The sequence below is a fragment of the Haliaeetus leucocephalus genome, unplaced genomic scaffold (assembly GCF_000737465.1).
Source record: "Haliaeetus leucocephalus isolate CR32 unplaced genomic scaffold, Haliaeetus_leucocephalus-4.0 Scaffold295, whole genome shotgun sequence".
In the NCBI taxonomy this organism is placed as follows: Eukaryota; Metazoa; Chordata; class Aves; order Accipitriformes; family Accipitridae; genus Haliaeetus; species Haliaeetus leucocephalus.
In genome coordinates this window covers 9,349,380-9,369,910 of record NW_010972731.1, presented here as the reverse complement: position 1 = coordinate 9,369,910, position 20,531 = coordinate 9,349,380, and the positions used below count along the sequence as shown (strand labels likewise).

General features: G+C 38.8%; 1 protein-coding gene across 3 annotated transcripts; it reads right to left on the bottom strand.

Moving 5' to 3' along the window:
• Positions 1-267: 267 nt before the first annotated feature.
• On the bottom strand, positions 268-19,797 carry LCMT1 (leucine carboxyl methyltransferase 1). 3 transcript variants are annotated; one of them, XM_010570493.1, is made up of 10 exons: positions 19,693-19,797; positions 18,976-19,097; positions 17,386-17,462; positions 16,669-16,730; positions 8,454-8,556; positions 6,422-6,542; positions 5,539-5,640; positions 5,019-5,110; positions 2,897-2,994; positions 268-1,167 (listed from the first exon to the last, which is right to left on the bottom strand). In XM_010570493.1, the coding sequence occupies exons 2-10, from the start codon at positions 19,000-19,002 to the stop codon at positions 1,145-1,147; spliced, it is 705 nt and encodes a 234-aa protein (XP_010568795.1). In that variant the 5' UTR covers positions 19,003-19,097; positions 19,693-19,797; the 3' UTR covers positions 268-1,144. The 3 variants fall into 3 exon arrangements, with proteins under 3 accessions (XP_010568795.1, XP_010568794.1, XP_010568792.1); XM_010570492.1 differs by lacking the exon at positions 17,386-17,462 and having other exon boundaries at positions 19,693-19,780; XM_010570490.1 differs by lacking the exons at positions 18,976-19,097; positions 19,693-19,797 and adding an exon at positions 17,799-17,852.
• Positions 19,798-20,531: the final 734 nt, after the last annotated feature.

Genomic DNA, 20,531 nt, shown 5'->3' with positions numbered 1-20,531 from the left:
AAGAACTGTTTCCTTTTTCTGGTATCTCAATAATCTCCCTCCCTACATCTCCAGTGCAGGCCCATGTCAACTATTTCCAAAGCCAGGTATTCTTACACTACAGAAAGTCACATATGGTAAGAAAATGGTTGCTTATGCTTGCAACTGCTTTAAAAAAATACTCTTGGTGAGAGGGGAAAAATGCAGTCACTAAACCAGGTATAAATAGGTAATTTCTAATGAGTAAGACACTAGGCAAATTATAAATACTAAACATTTATTATTTTTCTCATAGGAAGGTTGCAAGATTCAAACAATAGGGCAAGGTCTTCCATTGCTGTTGGGATTTTGTTTTGTTTCTTTTAAGGGGAAAGAAAGAAGAATGAGAAACTGGTGTAAAGATACTACCAGAAGCAGTGCAAATTTAGATTAATTTCTTTCTTACCTTCACCATCCCAGTGCAGAACTGCCAAGTTAAGCCCTTCCCAGTTAAATAAAGTCTACTTTAACACCATCCAGTTTCTCATACATGACTGAACAAGAATGACGGCTCCCCTTCTTCTTTCACTCTTCCTCTACAAGAACATACCTAGTATAGTGACAGCCTTGTAGCAACAGTAAAGCCTGGAGAAAGCTAACATGGTGACACTTCATACAAATTAAACCTGAACAGAATGAAAATTAACAAAATTTAACCTTCATTATCAGCTGTGCACAGTGCAGAGATATCCAATAATGCAGCTCACCAGTATTGTTTTTCCAGCTTCCTGTCACAAATACATTTTACACACCCACAAAAAGACAACAGAGGAAAATCATATAATCCAATAACACTTTACTTTCAGTTTTAAACTAAGGAAGGCAAGCTTTTAAACAAGAATTATTGACGTCTTATGAAAGTCCGTCATTATATATCTGGGAATGGGATGCAAGTCTGGCCTCATAACAATTGCTCACAATGGGCAAAAAAGATTCATTAAAACTACCAAAAGCCAACAGGAGAGTCGACATCAGCAGCACCCATCGCTTTCTGCACTGGCGCCGCTTACACAGATGCACAGACTAAAGTTGGCACATGCAAAGTCCCATCATTTCTGTGATCTTGTCTCAAGTAGAAGGCAGTTGCTGTGGTTTCTGGGCTCACGGGTTCCCTCCAGCAAATACATTAGAATGTTATGCTTGCAAGACCTATTTGGAAAGAAAAGGGGGCGGGGAGGGGAGAAACAAGTGTTTATTCTTATACTACCTGTACTTCACTACTATTAGGACAGTTAGACACAGGAAAAAGGATCCTTTGAGAATTTTTTTTTTTTTTTTAACTTAACTGTAAAGGATTTGGTGGGAGGAAAGGAAATTAGGAAACAGGTTGATCTATACTTTTTTAACCCTTTTTTGATTGTGACGCAGAAATTAATTTGAATAAGCCAGCCTGAAGGAGTACTGAAGTTATTCTTGGCAGAAGGAACAACACAGAGGCTGCTGCTGAACCTAAGGGTCTGCCCATGAAATTAAAAAGAGAAAGCTGGGGAAAGCACCATTGATGACGGCAGTAAATTCACACTGGATAAAGAAAAACTGCTTTAGATTAAGGCATATCCATGCATTAGACATTTGATTATATCCTTTGAGACTTGTCTTTTTTGATGTCTAAGATATACTGCATCACTTAACCTCAGTATCCAAAATTGTCCTAAATAATTCTCTTATCACAGCAAAGAATAATGCTGGAGATCCCAGGAATACTGGCTACTATGAATAGGTGAACTTTCTGGCCTTAGCTCCTCTAGAAATAAGTCCTGTATTACAGTCATCACTTTTTAGCCATAAGAATCAAATCGAAAATGTGCATTTCTGCAGCTCAAAACTGTCAAAGTTGTAGGATTCAGGTCAGCAGACAGCACAAGCTAGCATCTCTGTTACAGCAGCAGCAACAAGGTATGGAACATCTAGTTTTATGAGCTGTATCAGATGCTTCGCTACTCAGTCTAGCTGCATAACTTCAGCAGAGGTTCCATCTATTCATGTTTGCTAAGGAACAGTAAATAAAATTTGTTCTTGAATACTGCTTTCTCAGGAGCAAGGGAAGGGCACAGAAGGAGAAGGGGAGGAAAAAGAGATAAACTGGCAGGCAGAGAAGTTTTCTGGAAAGACTGAAGTCCCTGAAGTTGCAGACAGAAGTAGAGATAAACCACGTCTGCAACAGTTGTCTTTCTAATTTGGACAGATAATGGCTGTAGACATCCATCCTTCACCCAAACCACAATTCTTTTGATTTTATTATTTCTTAAACAGCAGCAACATGCATAATGCTATACAAAGCATAAATCAAGTCTCTCTGTTTCAAAGAAATTCCAGTCTAGGAGAGACAGAATTTTAAGAACAAAAGGAACATTTAAAAGAGTTAAGTTCAGGGGGAATTTTTCCCCCCAGAAGAAAGTAGTGTGGAAAACTTAAATCTCAGATGGATGTAAATGGGGACAGTGCAGAAGACGACTGGGCTAAGTAATACAAATTTATTTTTATGTTGTCAGGACACTGTGATTTCATATACTGTGTGCCCATATGGCACTTTACATGCATAGGATTTGTAAACCTTTCAATTAGCACTGGTAGTATAAAGCAGGCAGTTATTTAAAGTAACCCATACGGCATCTTTCAGTGTAAAAATTCTAACTCCCCTGTACTGGACAGGCTTCCTGTTGGGCAGCTCAGATGCCTATACAAACCATCAAAAGGCTGTGGAGAAACTGTCATGAGACACCACCTGGGAGGTGTTCACAACCCCATCAACGACAGAGAAGCAGACCCCATTCCTGATACAGGATACTTCTATCATACATCTGGTGTATATAGTCCCAGTCTTTCCACATAAGATTTCAATGTGAAGTGTCACCCCCTAGATGTTGGGGAACATTACCCAGATTACTGCTGTCCTTTGAAGCCCAGCAGATGCAGTAGTGCTGCATTAGTTGTTCAAACAGTTCCTTTTCATCTAGGAATTCAAGTCCTTCTATTCTGTAGGAATAAAAACAAAATTGTTATTCAAGCTGGAGTCTCAGCACAGTTTTTAATGTACTCTTCTTCACCCCATAGGATTGAAAACTACAGCCAATAAAGCAGTTGACTTTCTAGTAAATTAATACAGGTATTTGTCCATAATGAAGATACCACCACTACTCCTAGCCTTTGTTGTCAATGTATGAAACAAGTGACCCACAAGATGTTGTCAACTTCTCATCCCTGGAATTCCATGTTCCAGGACTAATCTGTGTAACTTCTCACAAATACCAGTATTTGTCTTCTAATCCCTTTTACTGCATGTATGTGATCTTCCTGGATTTAAGTAGACACAATAGTACAGCCTAATGGAAGGAGATTTATCTACCAAAGGATTACAGTGAACAGTTGATGATAGTATTTTCTCCAGACAATCACAAGTCCATATTATGTCTTGGAAGAGTGATGGGTACACCAGTGCAGCTTCTAACAACTCTCCCACATGAGCTCATGACGAAGTACAAACCAAATGGTACATATAAGATCTGAGGATTTTTTCCTAAAATGGCTCCTACCTAAGATTCTTTAAGTAAGATCTTTGAATGTCTTCCACCAAACAAATGGGAGAACTTCTCCCAAGCTGTGCTTGCTTTAAAAACCTGGCACATTCCTCTCTCTCACTCTAGATTACTTGAATATTGGAGTGTTTATTTTCCATGCTAAATATTTGGAAGGGCTGCTACTGAGGATCAAAAGAGACTGAGGAGCAAAAGTTCCTAAATGCACTCACAGATGTGCAAGCGCCGCAGAACACTTTTGTAAAGACTTTTGTAAATAGAAAGCATTATTTGCCTCATTAATACTGAAGGACAGAGTTTACATAACCTATTTCTTGGCATTTGGAACAAGTGGAAGGAGCTGAACAGACCCAAGGTAGTCAAAAATGCTGCAAAAGTACAAGCTATGTCTCTCCATAAGTGCCATATGGTACAATCACACAGTCATCGTTCCTATTTAAACAACCTATGATTTTCAGTCTCACCTGTTCAGTTCCATGATTTGAGAAATCCCCATATGTGAATACTTATTTTCACCAAGGTAACTTGTTCAGCTAATTTAAGCTATAGTTAATGAATAACTCATAGCAACTCACAGTTCATATTATATACCTAAGAAGTTACTCATTACAAATAGTTTCCCCCTCTTTAGCTTTTCTTTAATGCAAAAAAATTTAACAAAACTCATGCAGATTACTGACTGTTACAACAGTGTTTAGTTATACCCTCTATGTACTAAGCTCTGTCTACAGACCCAGCAGCCTAGCTCATGAAGATGATATGAATGGGAGATGCATCCATCTGTTGAGAGATAGTTATAGCACACTGTTGGGCACACCTCTCCCCTCTCTCCCTCTTTGCCTGCATAGTACAATAGGTCATAGCACTGAATTACTGCCCTGCCTTGGCTCATTACCTAAATATGCTGCTAAGGAAGAAGGGAGGGAAGATCAGAACTGGCCATTTTCCACCCACTTGTAGTAAAAAAACAAGTGGATAAGTAATCTTACCTAGGCCTACAAGACTGGAGCAAACACCTGGATGTCATCTCCCTCGGGGACATGAAAAGTGGCTGCCTGTTCCGAGTGTAACTTAGGACTCCGCTCCACCCATCTAGTGTTGTGGAGGCTGGATGTTTACAAGAAACATCTTAAGAACTGTAAAAACTCAACACTGCATTTCTGTAGCATCTTTTATCTGCAAATTTCTGTCATGAGATGCTTTATATCATACCCAAATAAAACATCACCACTGCCAGTCTACTCCTGGCAGCCATAACCCTCTGGATTGTTAATGTTGCTCCAGGTCTTACCCTTAAAGTTCTGCAGAGCTTCAGACTCAGACATGTTCTGTCTACCTAGCTAGCATCTGCACACAGCCTCCTCTCTGTTATACTATGAGATCCCATGCTACATACTGACACGAACTACCTTGGAAATGGCATCTAAAGATGACTTTTGGCCGCAAGCAAGCTATCAGTAATACCTTTTGACATCAGCCTGTGGCAAAAAGCTGTACACTTTCATCATATCAATGGCACGTGCAGTTTCCCAGCCATTTAACAGCAATCGTTCCCTCTGTAAAATAAACAAGTAGCACAGTTTTCAGTAGACTTGAGGAAAAATACCAGAGAACAATTTTTCCCCCTAAGGATTTTGTAGGCCATCTGCTTGACCTGTTCTCTGAAGAGCTTTTATACCCTTTTCTAAGCATCTGCTGCTAACTCTGCGCAGAGAGGACAGTGGGATAGATGGAGCTGTGCTCTGATCTACTGCATTTTTTTGTACAACTACCAAAACTAAGTGATATCAAGCAACTATGGCACTGATAACAGGGAATCACTGTAATGTGGATAGGAAAGGGTTTCAGTAGGTAGCAGCTGGTCCCACTGCGAACCTGCTTTGGTCACTGCTCTGAGCCTTACAGTGCACACACAGAGGCAGAACTTGCAGACATATTAATTAAGTTTAATATCAAACACAGCCAGAGCTCTGCACCCCTTTACCTGAGAGTCTAAGGATCTGCAAATTTCCACGCCAGCCAGGTTACACTGTCGTCTCTGCAAGTTCTCAATCATGATCTGTCCAAACCGGTCTGTCATATTCACCTCAGGTAGAGAATGAGACAAAAGTGTTCCCCCTTCCGAAAAGAATGTAATCGCAGTGAAAAGCAGTAACTTGGTTAAACTCTTAAATTGTCTATGTCATAAAATGTACAGGATAACATTAAATTAAGTTTCACATTCTTACACCAGGTCTCATTTCCCACTGCCACAATTTTCTCAGCTACCTCATGTTTACAAGTTGAGTGTCAATTTAATGGTAACAATGCGACTGCCTTTACAGACACAGGGACTGGGCACTGAAAACTGACTCTGTTTTAAGTTGTCAGCAACTTGGTTCAGCTCTCCTAGCAGTGATTTACAGCTTGGAAGATCCTGTTACTAATTCCTGGAGCCACCTAGTTCCCCTGAGGCAGCATTTTACTTCCATACAGAGAAGCTGAGTTCATGCTGATGTGATTTTTGCTCCACTTTGCTGAAGAACAGAGAGAGGTAATTATGTAATGTTAGACACTCATATCCAACATTCAGCATAATTTCTTTTTCCTCTGTCTTATCTAAACCAATATTCTATGGTTTTCTCCACATATGCATTCTCAATTATTTTGGTTCAGCATAGTCCAGAAACTGTCTTTCAGAATAGCTGTGTATTCTTTACAATGAGCTAACAGATCTACAAGATAAAACACATTACTAAAGAAACTCAGCAGAAACTGCTGTCTATACAAAAGGATATGGCCACTCTTATTTTACAAGCTGAACTCCCACCTTGGAAAGCAATTTTTATTACAATAATGCAGGTCTAAAAATGCCATTTTTGTTTTACCTGCTCATAATTTATAAACATCGCCACTGGAAAAGTGCTTGCTGCCCACTTTAAAAGATTTGCAGATTGCTGTGGTGTCATGTAAACCAGCACACACTCCGCTACCAGAAGCGTTGGCAAACTTTAAAACAAAAAACAAAAACAAGAGAACTATTTCTAGCAAAAGAACAAGAAAGATTTATAAAGAATTATTAGCAAGCAAGTAATTTCATGTCCCCAAAATGTCTTAAAAGAACTACCCTCTTTATGAGCTAGACATTTAAGACTGAATGAAATCACTTCATCAAGTTGACTAGAACTGGGTTTTCTGGCAGTCAATAAATTAACCACAGGGGACACCCATGGTTACAAAACAGAGATATTAGGAAACAATCTCTCCTAAGTCAGCCATACTTTGAACACAGAAGAATGTGTATTCTGTAAGTTTTCGCTGAACTGTGATAGCATCAACTGAAGTGCATATTAAAATTCATTTTGTTACCTGTGTTAGAAGAATTGTACCCTATATATAAAATCCGCACTCTTTTAGAGCTCAGTAGAATCAGGAATAAAATATAAATCAAAAAAAGTTTTCTCTTAAAAAAAAAGTTCTAAGAATTTTAATTAGACATATTTGCTCGTTATCTGTAAAATAAGCTTCACATATTATCTAACTATAATATAATAATATACCTATCTATAATGCAATCTGTAGTTTGCACATTGCCTCTTCCCCCTCCATCCACAAAAAACCCAAAACCAGACATCTACACGAGTAATCTTCCTTAGAATTATGGAGTTTTATTTTAATTGCTAGAATGAACAGGAAAAAGAAAAGTCACTAGAAGCAGGAGAAATTCCACAAGGAGCAGCAATGTAGGCAAGCAAGGGAAGATTTCAAAAGATGGAAGTGTAAAGATTTAAATGGAAATTTGATGCATTCTGCTTACCCATATGCTCTCTCCCACCCAGCCAGATAGCTGCTATTTATATATCTCATATTTGAAAGGTATGTCCATCATCCACTCTAAAAACTTAACTCTTGCCCCCTCTAGAAGCCTAACGCTTGAACAATAAAATCCCAGATATTAGCTTCTAGAGTTAGGTTCTCAAAGGACTCCATGGTGATCACTTTACCAAAAGGTCTAGGGAACAGTAAGGGTTTTAAGTGGAGGTAATAGAAAATAATTACAAAGATAAAGCTCTGAAATAATTTAACATTGACACAATTATTCTTCATTTTACCAGCTAAGCTCCCAGAAATCTTGACTTGTACAGCCCTTACAATAAGGGTGGAAGATGTTCACTGATCTAGGTACTGCCCATCAGTCAGCATTAAAACTAAATGCAACTGAACCAACTCTTAAAAAAGCGATTTATGACATTGACACATCTCTAGTTTAGAGAATCCCCTTGAATAACTTATGATTCTATTAACTAAATTTCAACCAAATTCAAGCAAGGGGTAACTCTTTTAGAAATCTTTAAGAGTTAAATTCATGAAGTAGAGAAAAAAAACTCGTATGAGCTCTGAGGCAGAAAATGGCTGCTGTGGGAACTCATCCCCTCCAGGGCAAGGGATGGAGGGGGGGAAGCAAGAAAGAATTACAGCTGCCTGCCCTGCAACAAGAGCTTTACTTTGTGATCTTTTCGCACATACCCCAAAGAGAACCAACCACCAGAAACACATTCACAGAAAGCTTTATTCCCCCCAGCATTTTAAGAACAAGAAGCAAATAGTTCTGTAACGTTTGATCTTCTCAGTAAGGACAAAAATGCAGTTTGCAGAATCGACTACGCAAGGAACAACCTTACTTCAGACTTGGAACTAGCAAGCAGTCACAGCAATGCCAGCCTGCTCAGCTCAATGAGGCTGCATGAGGTGTCTGAACAATTCCTTCTGCTCAAAGGGCTCAGGAAAAGGTAACCATGGAAATAGCATAATGAGCACTGTATGCCCAAGCCTGACTTTATTCTCACCAGTATGCTTCCACAGGCACCCATAAAAAAAAAATTAAAAAATAAAAATTAAAAAAAAAAAAAAAAATCTTACTGTATATCCAGGTTATGTTTCTTTAGCTTTTCTTCCAGATCTGATGAGAAACGGAGATCTGCTCCTACTATGGAATACCGACTGGAGTCTAGGCTGTGAGAATCTGCAAGTTTAAAATTTTGAGACTAACAGTTACAAATAAGGGATGCTGAAATTATAACTTAAAAAATACACAGGAACATATGAATTTGAAGTCAAAGTTTGATTTGTTATACCTAACAATCAACAGCAAACTCTCCTTTTTAAAACATTAATTTCCCTTATACCTAATTGTTGTGGTTTACAGATGGTGATATATTAGCATCAGACTCTGCAACAAACCTACTCTTTCACTCCCGCAGCCACTCTAATGCAGATAGGTTATCCCATCTGTTACCATGGTTTCAAGGAATGCAGAGAGAAGAAGAATGTGAAGATTAAAGGCAGGGTTTTTTGTTTTGTTTGTAGAGTCTTTTTAGATGACCCAACGTATGTACATAAGGAACTACACTAAATAAAGTACATCAATTTCTGAAAAACTAAGTTAAGAGTAACCATGTTCCAAATATTAACAATAGGTATAGCTATACAAATTAACAATACATATAGTCATATAATATACATGGATCTCAGACACAGATTTGGGGGCCAAAAAAAGTTATCATTTAGCATTTTCATATAATCTAGCAATGGTATTTAAGTGTAGAGTCAAATGAGAAAAGGTATTCTGAGAAACAAATATTCACCCTGGGATGCAACAGGCAGCAAGTTCCTGTAAATGCTTTCCAACATGAAGGAGGAACTAATACTAAAGTCAAAAGACACTTTGCCATACTAGCAAAACTGTAAGGAAGCCAGCAGCAACATGAGCATCTTGCTATCAATAACTCTGACAACCAGTTGCAATCAATTCAACTAGATGAGCCTGGTTCCCATACAAAGCATTTTACAAGTGCAGCATCAAACCCACTTGAAGATGTAAAGTTCTGTGGGAATATATCAGACTGCTCTTTCACGTTTTAGCTTTACTAGAGTGAAGTCATTAGGACAGAAGAGCACATAATTTTCCCCTCTTACCATATGAGTGCGACGGAGCAAGCAGTAAAGTAAGTAAGCTAAACAGTGAAAAAAAAAACCAGAGTGAGCGTTTAAAGTGGTCTTGTAATGGCCAGTCAATATCCATCTGCAGTAGCAAGCTCTGGCACAGCTCCATTTGGGATCCTGCTGCAGACAGACACAGCTCCTGAATGGTAATATGGGAGCAGATGTCAAGAGCTAGGTGAAGAGAGAAAGAGAAGCCAAGTGGCTGAAGAGACAGGATGAAGGGTTTTTCCATTTCAGGAGAGGGGAAAAAAAAAAAAAAAAAAGAAAAAAGGGGGGGGTGGAGGGAAAAGGCAATTTATTAAATTACACAGTGCTTCAAACATTCTGGAAGATGTACCTCCATTTAGTTTTCAAGTGACCAACTGTTTGAAAATGGCACTAGCAAGTGAAAATAGCTGTCTTTCCAGCAACATTTCTGAACAGATACAGAAACCAGAACAGTTCATGCAGAGAGTTACAGGGGAAAAAAAGAAAAAAGAAAAAAAGAAAAAGTTGTGCGGCAAATGATTCAACATTTTGAGTCAAAGCTTTTTTCCATGTGCATGTTCTGTAATAGCTTTACGACTTCCCACACCCTTCTATTTAAGTTATTATATCAAGGCCATGATAATGGCATCAAAAAAAGCCACACAAAAAACCCCCACCACACACAGGAAAGTATTTATATAGTGATTGGTTTGCTGGCTGGAGATACAGCACAATGAGCATCAGTCACCACAATTAGTATAAAATTAATGCAATCTTCTTGTCCAGCTTCATTGAATTGGACATACTAGTACATTAATTATAACCAGAAATAAACTACAAAAATTTTTAAGTGATCCAGTAACAGAAGCAGTACAAACACTTCAGAGGTGTAAGTAAGTGTCTCTTGCTCACATGATGTTGATTCAAGCATTTTTATCACTGAAGAACAGGAAAGAGCAAAACCTCTCAAACTTTAGGTTAGAAAACTGTCCTTTAAAATGCTTCAAATTTCAGCAATCAAAATTACTAACATTGTTTTTAATAAGTGTGAATAGGCATGAACAAACCCCACAGAATTTCTGTTATGCCTTGACATGGCGGGAGAGGGGGATGGCCAAAGGAAGCAACCTAGGCGATTCTCAGTGCTGAGCTGTACAGCCCAACAGAGAGTTGGTTTTGGAGATGTAGGTTGTGGACAAGTGAAAATAAACAGCCATATAGCCATAGCGTGCTTATTCAAAGCTAACTGGAAAAAAAACCTAAACACCAAACTGGAACAGGTTTCTTTAAAGCTGATTTGGTTCATATTTGGAAATCTTCTTTAAACCTTAAAGCCAAATATACTTAATGACTTAATACAGGACTCCTTGCAGCAGAAACTTTTAAAAGGCCAAGAAAGCTGATAAGGAATGGATTGTCTTCCTCTCTTTCAAAAGCCTTTTACTCCAAATGCAGTAACTTCACTTCCATTTCCAGTATCCAGACTGCCTGGTTCTCCCTTCTTTGGTCCATTCAAACAGAATGTACTTGTTCCTCCACACATTTTCCTGCCAGCTTCCCTCAACTCTCCAGTGATGGTTGTTGGCAAACACAACCAGAGATAGTACCGAGGCAGAGCTGCACACACATTATACACAAGCTGATACAATTGCTGAAAATTGTACATATCTGAAAGCACCTCATTAAATATCTCCATAATTCATATATTTCAACATTTATGATTAATACTTTTATCTTGAAGGAAATCTTAGGGAAAAATATGAAATTTACACTAGGTAATTTTAAAATGCAAAAAGAGAGGCAAAAGGAGAAAAAAGCAAGAGGAAAGAGTTTAAGCTAAGCCTCTTCCAAACTTCCTTGTAAGATTTTCTGCTAGCTTCCACCTTTGGCCTATAAATGGCATTAAAAAAAATCCTTTTGTATATGAAGTCAAAGAGATGAAGAGCTCATGCTTAACTAGGTAAATAACTTCAAGATTTTTAAATCAGACTGACGACTGCTCCATCACTTCACACTTAGATAGCAGACACTCACTTACTGCAAGGCAATGGCAGCTGCCAATAGCTGGAATTGCCATTGTTCCCAGCCTGGAGGCTAAAGTTGAAGTATAGCCATAAACACTCCAGAAAATAATGTACTGCTAGTTCATGGTCTGGCACCAATATCTACTTTATTGCAGAGTTTGATGCTTGAAGCATGAAAATTTGCAAATATGCTGCCACCCTGACTGAGCAGCATTGGTGCAAATGTATTTTACAATACCAGCCTATCTACAGAGAAGCAGAAAAAGAAAAACCAAGTTTCAGCTTGGTAGCAAGTGTCACATGGTCTCCATTGATTTCTTCTTATGAACAAGAAGTTTCTTTTAACTGAATCAATGGTTTTTTGTTAAAAAAAACTACTTTTTTGTTTTATTACTGTAACCTCACTCTTCTGAAGGTGTCTGCCACAGTGACCTCCCCACAGACAAGAGCCCTGCACGCTCCATCAGATGTCTGCCGCTGCCAGGAGCACTGCTGCCTTCCCTCCTGGCTGGGCCAGAGAACACCACCCACACTGCACTAACATGCAAGTCAGTGATAGTTTTCAAATAATTAGGGCCACCTTGTTGTGACTCAGGCCAACTGCCCTAATGCTGGCACAGCCAGCAACATTTGGTGGCTTAATCCATTGAAAATCCCATATTCCAAGCACTAACTCCTATCCAGGCGCCAACACTTCATGTTGGTTTTTTGCAAAGATGTTTGGCCATGATGTTCTTTTCTAGAGCATGGAGCTACCTTATGGCTTTCTTTGTGATTGCTCACACTCAGCCCATTCAGTTATGTACAAAGTTTCTCCCTTGTACTTGTCTGAAGTGAAGGTTTGAGAAACACCAGATTCAGATTTCATCTGAGAAATACAAGGGAGGGGAGAGTGAAGGAGAGAAGGAAAACAAGACCCACCACTCCAGCCCACTTCATCTACCCACCGCAGACTCTCTCAACCTAGGTGCACACTTTTGTTATCCATGCATAATGCAACGGAGAACGTTTCACTCTCATCATACCACTTGTATGTGTATTCTCCATGGCTTTTGGCACAGAAGTAACAATACAAGTAGTTCGAAATTAGACATCATTGCAGTAACTGAATAGTAGCAGGAGTTGCTTACAGTTGCCTTTTGACCTCACTGCAATAAAATTTTTCTTCATGGAAACATGCTACCAGCAAGTAAATGCTCTGTTTTATGGTGGCCCTCAGGCACTCACCCGCTACCTTAATCCATCTGCTGAAGCAGCATTATAGAATCTCAGGTGCAAGAAGCACAGCGCTTCCTCTGCTACAAGAATTCAGAATTTTCTTACTCTCTTCTCAGACTAGTGAAACAATTTCCTGGAAGTTTTCCAAGAGACAGCATGCAGGATACTATTGACTCAAACTGATTTCATTAGGATTTTCATCCTAAGGTATCTCTGGCAGCTTTACAACCAACCAGCCCATACAACCTATTCTGCAGGCTCACAGGCACAATATAGTATTGGTCTCACGCAGGTTGTTTAACTACAACATCAGAATAGGGTACGTGTCAAAACACAAAGAAATTGAGTCTTGCAAGCATAGGATCATCCCCAATGCAAGGCATGCCAGCCACCAACACGGCAACACCCCCAACATCTGCGTTGGGTCACAAGCAAGTTTGGAAATGTAGGGAAAAGGAAGTTAAAACAACCAACTCCCAAAGCTGGGCTAGACAGGGGCAGAATGTGTAGGAGTGGCACTGAAAGGTAATAGTTCATTGAAGTGAATTTGCACTTGCAAGGTAGCAAAGGTGGAGTACTAACTTCCCAACACTAGCAACTACATCATAAACTAGATAGTGCCACTGAACTTTGAAAACAATTTAAGTTGATATTGCCACAGCAATGTCAAATTACTGCACAAATTCACTGCTTTCCCCTGGAGATCTAACATTCCCTAGGAAACGACAGAGCTGTTCAATGACAAGTGTCATCTTGCTGCATTCAAGGGCAGAGGCCACAAATACCTATACTTGAATTGCAAGCCATGCTGTCATTGCTTTATGTAAAGGGCAAGGAGAAAGGAGATGTTGCCCTGAAGCCAATAAAGTTGTCTATTAGCACTAGGTTCATGAAATGAAAACATTTAGTGTGAGGAGAAAAGCAGTACGAGAACAAAAGTCATGTCAATTGATATTTACAACAACTCAAAAATCAGATTCCAAAGCATCTAAACAAATTATTCCTGGTATACATGAGACAGCAGTGTGGAACTGTTTTGAGGGGGATGGGGACAGGACAGGACAACCTCCCCCCACCAAGATTCTAAAATCCTGGTCCATATCCCCACCCCAAAACCCACAAAAACAGGTAACATTTCCCTACCTGGAAATGCTGCTTCATTATACCCCACTACACTCCCTATGACAGGTATTCCCAGAACATTGCGTTAGTCTAACAGCTGTATCGAGTCAGACCAAAGGTCCCCCTAGCATGGTATCCTGCCTCTCACAGATGCCAACAGCAGCTACCTAGGGAAAAGACAAAAAAAGGGCAAACATGTACTACTAATACTGGCATCTGTGTCATTTTCTATCTTTTTTCTAAGAAGCCTTAAATTTTATTTGGATTTCTGCACCATTACTGAGCCAATGTTTTCATGTATCTATTTATTATAATACCCAGATCTTGTACGCAGGCAGCAATAATCAGCCAGAAGTCTATCTTTTACATGTGAGGCACAAACTATTTTTTCCACCCATGTGCATCACTTCATATTAATCTGCATTGAATTTATCACCAAGTCGCCAATTTCACAAGATTCTTCTACAGTTCTTTACCACTCTGAAGAGTTTGAACTTGCCAACAAGCTGCCACTTACTAATCACTCTATTTTCCCAACCATTTCTTAGTGTTGAACAACAACATATCCTCAAGCACAGATCTCCACCTCCCTCCATAATGAAAATTAACAACATATGCCTACCCTCCATCCCCAGCTCTTTATCCATATGAGAACCATTCCCTCCCCCCACGACAACTGTGCAATTTCTTTGGCACGGGACACTGTCAAAATACATTTTTTTAAATTCAAGCACTATATTAATTGGATGACCTTTTCCAATATATCTGTTGACTCCTATAGAGAACTCCAATAGGTTTGTGAGGCATAACTTACCTTTACAAAAGCCATGTTGACTCTTTCTCAACACATTATATTATTCCTGTGTTCCACTAAGTCTGTCTGTTAGAGTTTCTACTAATTTGTCCAGTAGAGACACCAGTCCTACTGGCTTGTAGTTCCCTGGATTTCTCCTGGAGCCCATTTGAGTCACAGCCGCCACCTTCCAGTTCTCAGGTACTAAGACAGTTTTAAAATGAGAGGGTATATACCAGTTAGTAGCTGAGCGAATTCATTGTCAAGTTCCCTTAGATCTGTAAGAAATCTCTATTCAGCTGTTTGATTTGTCTACTTAGTCCACAGCCTCTTCTGGTGGCACTTCCACATGAAGCAGTTCCATTAACATGTCCTTAAATGAGAGTTCCCAGATGGATTTCACTCGAACTGACCGGTGGTTATCAAGTGCCAGTTCAAACTGGGATTCCACAACAGACTTCCACCATCTCCAAACACCTGGACATTATGCTACATCCCAAAGATCTCAGTGTAGTAGAGCCTACATCAGCCTGGTTACAGTAAAATTGCTACTCTAAAGTATTTAAAAACCAGCACTGAGAAAGAACAAGAGAAACAGCTTTAGAGAAATAAGCCACTCCAATACATTTAAACAGTGATACATTAATTGCTGTTGACTGCTGTGACTTGCTAATTAGTAGCTTTTGATTACAATACACCACTGCAACTTGATAACTTTGCAGTTCTTTTCCTGTACTAGATGTATCTACAGCTGTTCAGTAACACAAACACTATCAAACCCTTCTGATCGACCTTGCATTAATGCCTTTTTAAGAGTGCTTATGCAGCATATTTCATTGTATACAAAAGAGATGTTATAAGGTCTCCTAGCTGAAACACAGTGGCACTTAGGAGCCCTTTTTCTGGGATGAGGCACTGGGCTTTCATCTTTTGAGACCTGAACGTACAACAGAGAATTCTGCCATTCAAACGACATCTAAAAGGTTGGCAAGTTAAGACCCTCTAATACGCAGCAATAGAATGTGCATAATATGCATAAATATGCACAATCAACTCAGTATGTGGCAATACTCTGATCCAAGTTAAAAGCACTAAAAGAGCCTTGGGGTGAAGCACCCACACCTTGCTACTGGCAGCACAAGCACACTTCCTCACTCTCTGTACTCTTCCTCACTCTTTGGAAGGCCCTTTAAAGTCCTCCAGACCCTTAGCTAGAATTGTGCTTATTAAAAGCACCTATACATGTTATCATATCAGGGAACATAAAATATTGCTAGCTCTGTTTTAGAGTCACATCTGCTAACACAAATTAGTTGGCATGGTAGATGGAGATAATTACTGTTCCTCCTAAAGGGTCCAAAGCAGCTACTATAGCACAGCATCTGCTATTCAGGCACTGAAACCATTACTCAATGGAATCCAGCTTTTTTTCCACAAGTAAAGAGGTTTGTGAATTACAGTCCTGACACAAACATAACGAGGCTATAAGCTGCGACAGTAAAATCACATGACACCACCTGAATCTAATATCTTCTTAATACTAAAATGTAACAAATGGCACTGACTCCTGAGAATGGACTTTGCAGGCTGCGTTTCTTCTGTGAAGACTCCGCTAAATGTGAAGACATGCGCTCTTAATGAGACAGCAAGAAGATAGAGAAAAACACTCAACAGATATTTTAATCCAGTATACATGACTATCAGTAGCATTTTTCCTTTTCTGTGACAGAAAAGAAAATATAACTTCAGCTACATATGAGAGAAAAAGGAAAAAAACCCAACAACTTTCTGTCAGAATAAAACCACTTCAAGAGAAGATGTTTCTAACATGACACAGAACAAATGGGCAGGAGTCTGTAAGAGAAGAAAAAAGCCTCTTTTCCCTCCCAATTCTCTGTCCAAACAGCATTTCAAACATTAAAAGCCTGCCCACATAGCAGAACAAAATGATCAGAAAAGTTTAAAAAGTGCTGCAGTACATTGCTGACTTACTTTTAAGATGACTCACCTATTAGAAGAGAGTCCCCTGAATGGGATTCCATAATTGGTTTTGACAGGGGAGGTTTTGATCTGTGGGAAGAAGGAAGAAGCATCTCTGAGCAGTTAAGCTTGTTTAACAGTGTGCTTACAATTTTTTTTTTTTTTTAACATATATATATGTGTGAGTGTGTTAAAAACAGACAAGAGAATACCTCTGCCCTCTACTGGAAATACAAACGTTTGCAAGTTAGACTTGGTAAGTTGCAATTGAGTTTTATGCCTAATGACTCTTAAGTTTTGAGGTAATCTTTCAAGAGAAATCCAGGCACTCTCTTCAGGTATCCGCCTTAGTGTATTCATTCAAACGGAATATTCGCACATACTACCAGCTATCCTACCTCTCTAACTGAACATGTAAGTCTGGGAATTTACTACTATCTTCAAAACTAAGAGAAGACTTAATCGCCTCTAATCAACGTGAGGCTTCCCCTGCCCATTATACTTTACATAATTAAGAATAAAGTCTGCTTGCCTCCCTAAAGCTTCCAGATATGAACCTCTCCAATTTGGAATAGTGGCTGCACAGTCACATGTATGACTTTCCTGCATAATGAAACCTTTGTTCTAAATCCTAGAGCATAAAGAGTTTCTCAGAAGAGAGATGAAATAATTGTAGGCTGCAATTCATGACATTTTGCTGAATTACATTCAGTTTCACATAGCTAAACATAGGCGTTATACTTACTTGATATTATGTATTTTTCTTGCAACTATCATTGGAAAATCCACTTCGAAATATTTTCTAGGGAGAAGATTTTCATCCTGAGAATTGGAGTAAGACTCTAGAATTAGGGGTATTCAAGCTTCACATGCATATAACAAGAAGATATAACCTTAAGTCCTAAACAGTTTTGTTTTAGTTTACACTGGCATTTGTAACAGTAGTATAACTTAATGTCCCACCACTTTAAAAAAACCAAACCAAACAACAAAAACAGTTGAGAGACATTAGAATGTCTCCTCTAAGCATTAAGGAAATTATTTAACATTTTATGTAATGCAGCAATCCTAGACACCAGATCACTGCAACATATATTCCAACAACATATTATCAGGATTTAGAAGAGTACAGCAACAGTAAACTATTACGACATTTACCATGCACCTTCAGCTTATTCTTCTAAGAACAAGAACATTTTCCACAGGTTTACATAGAAAGTGACCACATTCCACAATTCGCCCTCAAATCAACAGTCAGACTACAAGCGCACCAGTATTCCTTTACTACAAAAAAGGGGAAAACCTCTTCATTTCATGTTGTCAGTATTTGACATCCTGATAGATAAGCTGTACCAAGTTTCTCCCTATGCAGCAATCCTTTTGTGATGGATATGTACTGCTAGTTCTAGCTTGTCAACCTCATGAGTTTCTGAACAGCAGATTAAATCAGTAGTCAGAACACTGAAGTGCTCTGTTAACTGGGTCCCATCTTCTGTACGTTAATTATACCACACCTGCTCTTTATGAGGAGGAAGAATTGGAATTACAGGCCCCACTTTAAATTTTGAAATCACTGTTACAGGGAAGTTAATAAAACTGTGTATTGACATAGTTTTCACAGGAATGCAGGTAAGAAAAAAGCTTCACATCTCAGAAAAAATTCATTATTTTTTCCCTTCCACTGACTGAAACATAATGAATTGTGACCAAGCAAAATATGACTGGCCTTCTTGAGCTTTCTTCCAGAAACCAAATTTACAAATCTAAATGCTAATGAGAAGACAAGATGACTTAGTGGTGTGTTTACTCAGAACGATACTCTCATATAATATCTGAATAGTCTGAATTTTTATGAATTACATACATGCATACAGACATATATATTTACATATATAAAACTCACATTTATATAAATAATTCAGGAACATCTAAATAAAGCCTGTACAGTCCTGTACTTTGGTACCTTATTCCTGTTTAAATATAGGATAAAAAAGTGAAATCTTAAGGCTTAAAGAGGACAGCAAAATATGGATTTCAAGCTCTGTTCCTGAAAGTCCACTAGAGGTCAGCTTCGTGTCACACACTTTTTGGTAAAAGCCAGTGAAAACCGCAGCCTCTCCAGTGCACCGAGATTTAAAGGTACCTAAACTGATTCTAAGCAAGCTGAGAACTGAGGCAGATCAGCCAGGGCAGTCTGCTGCAGTACTCAGCCTTGCTGCACACCTCCACGTTGTACTACAGAATGCAGCACCAATAAGCCCTCACAGAAGAGTGCTTCAAATGTCCACACAAATCTTTGTCTTCAGCCCAGTTTGTTGCTCTCGGCTATCATTACCTTTAATCTCCAGAATAGGGTATCCATGCCAGCACCAAGATTAACAATTTGACAGTTGCAGTCTGTCTTCTTTAGAAAAGCTTTAATCAGATAACTGACTCCATGAACACGAGCATAATAGCCTGTTGACAAAAAAAAAAAAAAAAAGTTTGGTTTTAATTGTTATTTTCATATAATACTTGATGTTTAACAGTCATTAAGATTTTTAGGTAGTCTATTTTAAAAATGGTATTTCTTAGGAAGAATAACAGACTCTTTTTAAGATAGCTAAAGGTTTTTGGGGTTTGGGATTTTTTTATTACTAACAAAATCTGATGCACTGATAAAACAGGATTCCTTGGGTAAACAGAACTTTTAGTCAAATTTCACCTCAAATTGAGCAGAATAATTCTAGCTGGTGTGCACACTTTTGCAAAGACCAGAGCTGACATGCCCTGCTGTCCTGGGTCAAATCAATATTTTTGATTACTTTGTAGAGATTACCGCATGCTGAGAGACACAGAGACATTCCATTCAGAATACAGAAAGCAAAGGATAAGAGTTTTGATTTAAAGAATAATCTTTAAAAGATCAGATACAGCATGGAATTATTACTGTGAAGAAAACTTGTCTCATTCTTTTACATATTTCCTAGACTCCATAATACCCAGTATATAGAGGTTTTGTCAGGTGCTCTTCAAGCCCAGTCAAGAACATGTTTGCACTGCCTTCACTCACATTCACATGCCAACTTGCCTCTATTGATTTCAGGTGCTTTTCTTTCTTTGGCTTGTCTCACAAAATACTGGATGTAAGGGTCCTTCCAGTAGCCAACACTTACAGCAAACCTGTCCAGCAGAGGGGGGAGAAAAAAAAAAATAAAATTATGAAATAAGGCCACCAAGATTTACTCTAAAAGATATACAGGCTGAAAGGGTCGCTCTCTGACCCGAGTGCATACATGCAGACACGGTTTAAAAAAAAATCTGTTGAATCTGTCAAACTATTTTAATTAAGAAGTTATATGACGTCTAGTTAAAAATTTTGGCTACTGCCATATTAAACGAGCATCTTTTTAATAGCCTCTGCACTATCTGATGAACTCCTGCAAGCGAAGACCCCAATCTCAAATATTTCCTTCTCGAGGACCCAGCAAACAGACGAATTGTCTGTCTAAAGTTCCTTAGACCACACACAAAGCATGCTTTACTTCTATACATCATTACCTTACGAGCTGTTTGCACTTATTCCAGAGCTTCTACATATCACTTTAAGACCAACAACAGTGCTGTTCTAATCTAATAGAACTTACTAGCTTCACAACTGATCTTAAAAGGTAAACTCTCAAAACCAGACTCAACCACCCAACGCTTTCCTGCTACACCAATAACAAAAGGATACAACAAAAAGCCAGCAATGACAGAAGTTAAACTCACACCCATGCACAACAGGGCAACAAAACTCATCACCCTCCCAGCACCCATCCTCCAGAGGAGAAGTAAAGAATTCTGAAAAATATCAAGATGTTTTTTTTTCCCCCCAAGCTATCCAACATTACTGAAATTTCTGACCCCCAC